Source organism: Nanorana parkeri, unplaced genomic scaffold (assembly GCF_000935625.1).
Source record: "Nanorana parkeri isolate BGI_ZX_2015 unplaced genomic scaffold, ASM93562v1 scaffold269, whole genome shotgun sequence".
Lineage (NCBI taxonomy): Eukaryota > Metazoa > Chordata > Amphibia > Anura > Dicroglossidae > Nanorana > Nanorana parkeri.
Window position 1 is genome coordinate 750,069 of NW_017306537.1, and position 10,500 is coordinate 760,568.

At 45.2% G+C, this 10,500-nt stretch overlaps 1 protein-coding gene and 1 pseudogene across 1 annotated transcript in view; one reads left to right on the top strand and one right to left on the bottom strand.

Moving 5' to 3' along the window:
- Positions 1-5,855, bottom strand: part of LOC108787555 (tricarboxylate transport protein, mitochondrial-like) — a 19,169-nt gene extending 13,314 nt beyond the window's left edge. Inside the window, exon 1 of the mRNA XM_018557139.1 lies at positions 5,630-5,855. Coding sequence (XP_018412641.1) covers positions 5,630-5,792 — 163 coding nt within the window. The 5' untranslated portion in view covers positions 5,793-5,855. The remainder of the gene's footprint in view (positions 1-5,629) is intronic.
- A 1,611-nt stretch (positions 5,856-7,466) lies between these two features.
- Positions 7,467-10,013, top strand: LOC108787539 (annotated as a pseudogene).
- The last annotated feature ends 487 nt before the right edge of the window (positions 10,014-10,500 follow it).

Genomic DNA, 10,500 nt, shown 5'->3' on the forward strand with positions numbered 1-10,500 from the left:
GGGCTTTTTGAGTCACTAACCTGGAACAAGCATGCAGATCACAAAGTCAGAACGCCTCGGGTGCCTACTTGTTCCAGGACAGTGAACCGAATGGATGTGTGAGGATTGAGCCACTCCATGCTTTCATTGCCACTGGACCAGCAGGGCAGCCAGCCAACCAGAATTATCATATGAGAGGGCAGATATGGTAACCCCCACATTTCATGAAACGGTTAAAGCAGAGCTGAAGCCAAAACTTTTTTTTTTATAGTTCCGGATAAAGTAAGGGAGGATTATAACCGGCCAGATTTCTTTGCCATCTGTGCGCCACTGGTGAGATCTCTGTTTACTTCCTGTCTGATAGCCACCTCCGAAAGTAAAAGGGATCCCTCCAAAGTGAGCGAAATCCCTGGTGGTCAGCAGGGACACCAGAACTAGTGTCCCCATTGGAAGATTTCCCATCTATTCCTGTTCTGATGACAACCCAAAATTTGGGATTTTCTTTTACCTCCACTTATGTTATAACAGTCCCCAAAACAAATAGAGAGGGTAAGGCTCATTCACACACAACGCAAGAGCAAAATAGTATATTGCGCATATATGCGTGCACCATTTGCAATCCCATAATGCATAATTCGTAATAGAAATGTTAATGAACTGTATATGCGTGCAAACATGCGTAAATGCAGAAATACGCTGCCCGGATGCATCTCGGTTCTATTCTGTTTTTGTACAATTTTTACGCAAATATACGGCTCCATACGCAGCTATGTGTATGGAGCCGTTTATTTGCATATGCTGCATATGGTACAATACGCGCGGCAGTGTGAATGAGGCCTAAATGTCCACAGACCGCAACAAAAACCTGACATGGGGGGTTTTAATTCCTCTCCACTGTTTATAAATAAAGATTTTGGCTTTAGTCACACCTTAACCCTTTGGCGGCCAAAAACAAAACCTTGATCTTCCAGAAACCCACTTTGCTCCTAACTTCCTGTCTGGCCTGACCATGCATTGCTTTTGCTGCTATGAATTCCCAACCAGTGTTGACTACAGAACTTCACCTATACCCACCCCTCACTAGCCTTCCCCTCAGGCATACATTTATTTCATACCCATCAAAATAATGGCACTATTTTGACTCCTAAAAGTATGGCCACACACTGTAAGGCCCCGTTCACACTGAGCGATTTATCGCGCGGTAATTCCCGCGATATTGCGGCTATTTACCGCGCGATATCGCTCTCTAATGCAATCCAATGGGGCTCTGTCTGTAGCTGTCGCGGGTCGTGCGTCGCTACAGCAGGACCCTTTTTGGAGCGGATTTTGCAGCGATTCTAGCTTTCTCAATGCAAGCATTTGCACGATATCGCGCGACAAACACGCGATTTGCGAATCACTCAATGTGAATGGGGCCTAAGGAAAAGAACCATGCGAGATGTAGTTCTGGGTGGTGGTGTCATGTAATACACACTGAAAAAATGAATGCTGGGATTGGCCGTAAAGGGAATGAGGGAGGTAATGGTGTAAATGTAGGTCATATCTAAAAGAAATCTTTGGGGAGTGCCATATGTTGGTGTCAAGATGTACGAGTAGCTTTTTTTCTTGTTGTCCAATACCATAGACTCCAACAATGTAGAAATAGCTATAGGCTTTAGGGAGAGGCTAGGCGTGCAGGTATGAACCAACGCCCCTCAGGGTAAAAATAACAAAACATGGAGTACAACAGAGCATTGCATACGCTTATCAGCTTGGCTCTCCAATAGAGAAAGGAGGAGATGAAGAATTTGGAAGAGATATTGTATCTTGACCCCTTCCACTATTTCCCCAGAGAGAGCAACTGTAGGCACATTTCATACGGTTACCCATTCTGAATACGAACAGCTATGCTGGGTACCATCATCTACATACCTACTGTAAAGGGCACCTCTATTCAACAATGTGTACGTGTCAGAAATCAGCAGCACTAACTAGGGCTGGCCAACATGACGCAACGCCCGCACATGCACACAGGAGTTACTATATCTGGGCAACCCGGGTCTGGGCACAGAAAAAAGAAAAATGGCGGACAGGCAGGTCGGAGATTTTGGCAGAAAATACTTACACTGCCGCCTCCGATATTAAAAAAAAAACAAAAAAACCTGCTTGTCATCAATTTTTATATACAGACACTTTACTTCCATTTTAAGGCCTCATTCACACTGCTAAGAGACGCCCGTACAGGTCCGTGCTGCGTGCACGGCCGTATCAGGCCGCTCCCGGGAAGGACAGGTGCTGCGTGCGATTGTATGCAGCAGCCTGTTCTTCTCTATGGGAGTATGCGGCCGTATGCACACCCGAGCTGCACATCCGTGTGGGTGTCCATACACGTACACAGACCAGATGGATCCCGTCCGAGCACAGACACCCGCACGGATGTGCAGCTCGGGTGAGCGTACGGCAGCGTACTCCCATAGAGAAGAACAGGCTGCTGCATACAATCGCACGCAGCACCTGTCCTTCCCGGGAACGGCCTGATACGGCCGTGAACCCCACACGGATCTGTACGGGCCTCATTCACACAGCTGTGTGAATGAGGCCTTAACCTGAAATCCAGCCAAGCTGCTTTTCCTGCCAAAGGGTTTGTATTTCTGTCAATCCAGTCCTGAAATGTACACAGCTTTGCCACACAACACTGGCCTGTCTGGCAGAGCTGAAGACCAGATTTTTCTCTGCTTCAGTTAAAGTGACTGTGTCACTATTTGATCACTGAAAGAAAAAAAAAATGGAACGAGAACGCTAAATAAATCCGTGAAACGCCCGCCTAGGCTCCTCCTACTGACGCATTTCACTTGTCATGAGCTTATGTGTAGACTGCTCTGTCACTTCATGGTCCAAAGTAAACTAAGGCTCCGGTCACACATTAGCGGTGCGGAAACACGCTAAGCATAAAAATAAAAAAAAGACTTATTTCCAATGGGTGCTGTTCGCCACATGGTGTGGTTCTGCCCACTAGCTCAGGACAGCAGGGCCGGCGGGAGGAATCACAACGCACAGTAGTTGGTATTGGATGCACCTTGAAGTGTCAGATTCTTAATCAGTCCAAGATCTGCAGCACAGCCAATGTGTGTCCAGTCAAAATTCTTCTTAGTTTTGAAAAAAAAATGGTGGGGAAGGATTAGAACCCATGACAGGTTTCTACTGTTAGAGGGATTTACCCTCACTTCCTGTCCTGCTGAAAAACATTGTACCAGACAGGAAGTGAGGGGAGCTCTTCAACAACAACAGATAGAAATAAACTGTTAGTATAGTAGAAGGCTTGAACCTGTCAGACTTTTATTTCTGCGTCCCCGTTACACATTTTCCCTCACTTACCGTCTAGTAGAACAGAAAGTGAGAGTAATTCTCTCTCACGGAGCCCCCCGGGTAGCAGTATGAAACCTCACAGGGGTTCTAAGCCTTTCTAACTCTATCCACAACTAGCAAAACATGGTTTTGGCTTCACAGCGTCACTTTGAGCCGGAAAGTTAAGTAAACATCATCTACAGGCTGGTTTTATTTCACTTTAGGCCACATAGTGACAGAGTATCTGTATGTAATGCAGGAGTAGGCAACCTTGACACTTTAGCTGTTGTGGAACTACAAGTCCCATGAGGCATTGCAAGCATTTGGCATGACTTCCAGAGGCAGATGCATGATGGAAGTTGTAGTTGCAACACAGCTGGATTGCCGAGTTTGCCTGCCCCTGATGTAACACTTACAGGTCTCTAAGTCAAGTGCATCTCTGGACAGCAAAAGGAAAAGCAGCAGAGTGATGAGCTAATCTCTCAGTCACCCTGCTCTATACTCCTATCAGACTGTCCCATATTAGAACAATAGCACTGCGGAACTACTAATTGGTTCCTTGCGCTGCTGGATCCTCATGCTGCTTCTCCAGTTATAAGTCTAAGCTCTGCTGCACAAGTGATTGCAAATTCAGGTACTTTCCCTGCTTGCACTAAAAAATGCATTTAATATTGTTTTTTTGAATACAAAGCTGCATTTATTATTCATGTTTGCAAACACTGACTGGTATGCTTTCTGCTGCTTTGGAGTGTCTACTTCAGGGGTAGGCAACCTTGGCCCTCCAGCTGTGGTAAAACTACAAATCCAAATCATGCCTCTGCCTTTGGGAGCAACGTCTGTGGTTATCAGAGTCCTGCAATGCCTCATAGGACTTGCAGTTTCACTGCAGCTGGAGTGCTGAGGTTGCCTTCCCCAGCTCTAAAGAAAAACAAATCCTGCAATCTTTTTTTTTTTTTTTTTGTATAATGGATGTTTTATATTACATCCAGTATTCTATGTGATGCTCCCTGAAGTTTCAGTATACTGGTCCTGTGATGATTAATACCTGCCACTGCTTACCACTGTATCCCTGACTGTCATATAGAGCTAGAGAAGAGGTGGAACTACAAATCCCATGAGGCATTGCAAGATTCTCACAGCCACAGGCATGACTCCCAGTGACAGATGCACGGTGGGATTTGTAGTTTTACCACAGCTGGAGGGCCAGAGTTTGCTCACCCTGGATCTAGGGGGGGTCACTGCCCCAGAACACATATGAATCTCAGGAAATCTGACTCCATATACAACCTAAGTGTAGAATGGGGCTTTTGTGATGGTAGCCCAGTTCTAAAAATCACCAATTTTTGTGTGGAAAGTGTCAAAGCTAGAAAATTTTCATTTACAGATCCTCTCAGAACAGCAATACGTGACAACAAGAAATGAATGTCCTTCATGGTGATTACAGAATGTACGATTGATAGCAGTGCAGAAATCCATTCCAAAATAGACATCATGCAATGCTGGCCGGTGTGTTGTCACAACACGTTTCATCACCGTCAGGAGAGGGGCTCTCACCCAAAATAAAAGGCGCAGGGACACCCAAATTCAGAAGTATGACTGCCAGGCAGCCAGCATTTTCAACAATGGCACCACCAGTCTTTCTTCCAGTGCGCTTTTTTTTTTATTTTATATATAGGAGGAAATTGTAATGTATGTGGTGAGCCAATGGAGGGCCGGAGTTGCCCATCCCTGCTAGCTGTTGTGGAACTACAAGTCCCATGAGGCATTGCAAGACTGAAAGCCACAGGCATGACTCCCAGAGGCAAAGACATGCTGGGATATGTAGTTAAAGCACAGCTGGAAAGCCAGAGATGCCCACCCCTGACTTAAAGGGTAATTCCAGTTTCTGCCTCTCTCACCACTGGTCTGGACTGGTAACTGGAATTACCCTTTAAGACCGTCTCCATTATTCTTAATGGTATGTGACAAATAAAACTCAGATTATTATTATTGTATATGATAAGTAAACGGTACAAATAAGCACACCACACATGTCACAATCTGATTGTACAATCTCCTTCAGATCTTCCAACAACCATGTAGTAGAAGGGCCTCCCTGAGTGACATATAAAATGAAGCTTCGCCGATAGTAAACAGGCGGATGAAGTCATCAGCTGTATTGCAGCAAGTTAGACTCCCCTGTGTCTGGCTGGGAACGTCAGATCGCACATACACATGAGATCGCACCCCATGGGAAGGGTATGATGTGCACATCACTCTGGTGACCAGCCCAAAGATCGCTGTCATGCTGATGATCACAAGCCATGATGATGAGTGACATACTCACCAGCCATGATTGCCTTGCCAGGGTGTGTGATCTTCCCCTGCCCTCCTCCTGGAGCTGCAGCGGCCAGCGATCTAGTGTCCCCACGCCTGCTTCCATGACCCCCGGTCCGCGATAGCTCGCAGGGCCCCTCGGTGACGGTGAATGGCTGCAAGATGGAAGACATGGCAGCTAAGGAGGGAGCTCTACTAATGCAAAGGTAGCGACCACCGAGCGGTACAGAGCCTGTCTGCCGCCACGCCCACCTCATTAATATTCCACGCGCCGGCTACACCTCTGTTTTCTCAGAGCCGAGATTCCAGCCTGAGGCCACGCCCGCTCCGGGTAGCCTATGTCCATTACTCGCCCGGTCTCACCGCCCCTTCGGCTTAGTAGACGGGTATGAAAAACACGAGGCTCATTCATTAATAATGAGGCTGGCGCTGCCTGAGGATTCCCATTGGTTCATACAGGCACCGTGAAGACCCGTTCTATTGATGGATCTCAGTCCGAGAAAGGGGGCGCGGCTCTATCTTTTGATTGGCTGTACGCCGACGTAGGGCGATTTTCTGATAGGCTGCTGCCAGATAAGGCGAGACGAGTGGGAGACCGCGATTGTGTGATTGATAGCATGGTTCGCCCCATGGGTGTGAGCTGATGGGGTGTGTGATCAAAGTATCACTTTTTCTGCGTTCACTTTTGATATGCAGATGTATCAGCTATACTGATCGGCTATGCAAGAGACAGTCTGGACGGTCAGGCGCCGGGAGTGCTCCATTATCAGGACGGTTCCTGATTGTGGAGGTTAATCCCTGCAAAAATCAACAATCGTGGTTCATCCACCACCATGGGAACACGGATTGAGACTGCTGACCCCTTTATTTTCAAGGCACCCAGTCTGAAATGTAAAACAAAAAAACTGTGGTCCTTCCAAAATCCATAGCAGACCATTATCCAAGACACGATCTTACTGTACTCCTTTCACATCAGAATCCCCAGTTTCACAATAAAGTCTCCTTTCACATCAGATTCCTCCTTCAAATCAAAGTCCCCCCTTCACATCAGAGTCCACCCTTCACATCAGAGTACCCCCCTATACAGTTCCACCTTCATATCACAGTCTCCACTTCATATCATGGTCCCCCCTACACATTAGGAGACCCCTTCACATTAGAATCCCCTCTTCACATTTGAGCCCTTTCTTTTACTTTGGGAGCCCCGCTTCACACCAGAAGCCTTCTTCACATCAAAGGCATATCTCTGTGTGAACATTTTGAGGTGTATGCAAATCAGGAGTTCTCTATTAAAGGCATATTCCAGTTTTTGCAAAAAAATTAAAAATCCACTCATATTGCAAAAAAGAAAAGGAAGTGTGCATTTTTAATTTTTTGCATTGGCACCTGCAAAGCATTACAACTGCGATTAGTGGATCAGGTGTGCAATGCACAGGCTCCTGCGGACAACTCCTTCTTCAGTTATGGAGCTAGAGGAAGTTATCAATGGTGACATCATCGCACTTTTAGGGCTTTGTAGGGCTCTATTGAGATCTACAAGTCCATCTGGTATGGGCATGGCAGGTGGGGTTTGAAGTATTTTAATTCACTTCACAGATCCTGTGAATTGATCTGTGAATGAATGATGTGGCTGTGCAGCCATGCCAAATTCAAAAATACACAGAAGCCTGCGGAGAGAAGCACCCCAAAATTCAGATAGTGGAGGGGGGGGGGGTCAGAGTGGGGGGCTGCAGACAGTTGATGTATCCTATGCCAAGTCTAAGCAGCAGGGAGGGTATGTTTTATATTAGATAATGAGTTGGATCAGGAGATGATCTAATGTCTTTGAGCTACTTACAAATGCATCAATGACTGAGGATCATCTGAAGAGAATAAGTAAATGGAAAGGTTAGAAAACATTTAACGGAGTTGTTGCTGTATCCCTTTGTAAGCTAGTGCTATGCAATTGTTTGCTTCCTTTTCCATTTGCCTATTCAAGAACAGTCACCCAAAACCATCATTTGTGGTTAAAGTGACACTAAACTCAGGAGTTAAATGAGAACTATGGTGTTAAGGCTTTTCCCCATAGTTCTCCTTAGGGTAACGGAGGACACAAACTAGCGTCATCCCGTCACCCTAGGCTTAGTATACCAAGAGCTGTAGCTTGCGGTATACTGAGACGCCGCAGCTGAAGTGGATCCCGACAATTATGTCTGGATCTGCCCAGCTGCGTGACTGACAGCTGGCTCTGCCTATCTAGATAATTATCTGCTTCTGCTGCAGATCCTCAAATCATCTCTGAATTGATGCTGACACTGTCAGGTGAGCGAACGCCGGTATGTGTTCGCTCACCTCCCGATCTACTGAGCCGACCTGTGACTGTCTCATTGTCACAGGTCGGCTAGAACTATGAGGTGAGTGAAAATCACTCACCTCATAGTTCTCTTTAAATCTTAAAAATACATTCAAGTACCTTAACTATTACAAAAAATGTATCTTATTTGTGTATCACTCGGCTGCAGATCCTCAAAACATCTCTGAATTGATGCTGACATGTCATTCCTTCTGGAGGGGGGCTACTTTTGTTCCCCATGGACTCTGTGTTGTAAAGTAGCCATCACTCCAAGCTCACTCCCGTGATGGACTACAATCTCCATACAAACTAGTAAACCGAATGTGAGATTTTAATAATTTCACTGACCTGAATGACCTGGATAGTCAGAATGCCTTAGCTGCATAATTGTTCTATTTTAGTGACTCAAAGTGTTCAAGCAAGAAGGTCATCATGCCAACTGGTAGATGGAATGTGCAGAATGAAAAGTTGGCAATCACAACCTTTGTTTTCTCTCTCAGAAGAGGTTTCCTTTAAAACCTATTTCCAGCCAAAACTTGTGATTTTATTTTGGATACAGTAGCCAAGGGTTAGAGTCTTTGTTGGGTTCATATTTCTGCATTTGTCTCTTTTTGGAGAGAACTCATCATGCTCTCCTACCCTATCAGCATTGAAAGGAATGAACAAGAAGGCATGATATGAGGTCTCATGCAGACAAAAACTTAAAGGAGAACTATGGGGTCAGTGCTTTTCGCCATAGTTGTCCCCAGGGTCATGGGAGGACACAAACTAGCGTCCTCTCGTGACCCAAAGCTCAGTATAGTGGGGCGGAATTCCTGCATGGAGCCGTGAGTGACAGTCACGGCTCTCTGCAGGGACAGGAACGAGAAGTGAGCGAGCGACGGTATCTGTTCGCTCACTTCCCGATCTATTTAGCCGACGTGTGACAGTTTCATTGTCACACGTCGACTCGAATTATGAGGCTGAGTGATTTCCAGAATTAACAGAGATGTTACCTTCCTCACTCTATACAACATGATTTGTTGTTACTTTTTGAACAAGCACATTTTTTAACTTTATGGAAAAAAGGTGAGCAAACAATGTACCTGCAATGACTGTATAGTATGCAGGGATTTACATTTTTGTTCCTGTGAGTGGCCACCCTTCATTGGCATGTCATAGCTGATCAAAACTGAACCTAAAAAAAAAATCTGAAATCCCATTCATTAAAAGTAGGCTTCCCTTTACTGGTCTGTCTGTCACCATGATGCAGCGGAGATGGAGGGCTAAGTTTTTTCTCTTTATGATGTCAGACACCAGACTGAATATTAGTCAGTATCTCTTCCACTGCAGCCAAAAGATGTAAAATGCTAATCAGTTGCATTTGCTGACTTCAGAAGCTTCTATTTTTGCAGTGTCCTGCTTGTTCTTGGATAAATATTAAAGCTTTTATCTTGCATTGTATTATTTACCCATTAATTATGGTAATGCAGGATTTTGGAACTTTAAGAAACAGTAGATAAACGTTGGTAGTTTCACTGGTCTTCCTAACTTCAGCAAAGTCCTCTGGGAAAGCATGAAGACGCACACTGTGCTAGAAGGGTTTCTGGCTGTTGAGCAGTGAACTCTAACAGAGGATCTTCCATTGATCCTCACAATGATGACTCCTGGCTATGGGGTGAGAGATTTGTTAGTCTGAATCTTCTTTCAGATACAGTGCTTACTATGAAAAGTTCTTCCACAGGTACATTGCAGCTCTTATCTTCTGGAAATCTAAGTGGTGAGCCAAATGGAATCCTTGATCTCAATGTTAATTACAGCAGACATCTGAATAATGCACAGTGTGTCCTTCAGGACTCTACAGCACATAATGGAACACAGACTGCCCTAGTTCCTTGTAGTGAAGTGTGAAAGTCGCTATACGTTTACCAAGGAGATCTTTGGTGGTCTTATACTGAGAGACATGGTATAGTTGGAAGCAGAGAATTATCAGCAGAGTTCATGGCTGGTGGTACTCAGGAGAAACTGGGATAGATGCTGCTAGAGATAGATAGCCCTTGCTTTCCAGGGAAAATCAATTTAAAGAAGATTATTATTACTGTGTCTAGTTATTGTATATCAATTTTAAAGTGATAATAAAGTCAAAATGTTTTAAGCTATTTGAAATGCTGAATAAACAACTTACAATGGATGCTGATCCTTGATGTTTAAGGCCTGGTTCACACCTGAACGTTTTGTAGCGCGTTCAACGCTCGACGAACGCTCTACAAAACGCTCAAACATCTAAATCCCATTGTATTCAATGGGTCTGGTTCACACCTTGTCGTATTTCCGCCCGTCCGAACGCGATACAAAACTGCCTACGCCCAAAGAAGTACATGTACTTCTTTGGGGCGTTTTGGTCTCGCGTTTCCATTGGGATACAGCCAAGTAGCCAACGGAAAAGCGCGCGCCGCGACCCGCGCGACAAACGCGCATATTCAATACGCCTAGGTGTGAACCCAGCCTTAAGGTGCCCATACACCTTACGATTATCGGACTATAATCGTATTTGATCGACTTTTCGAACG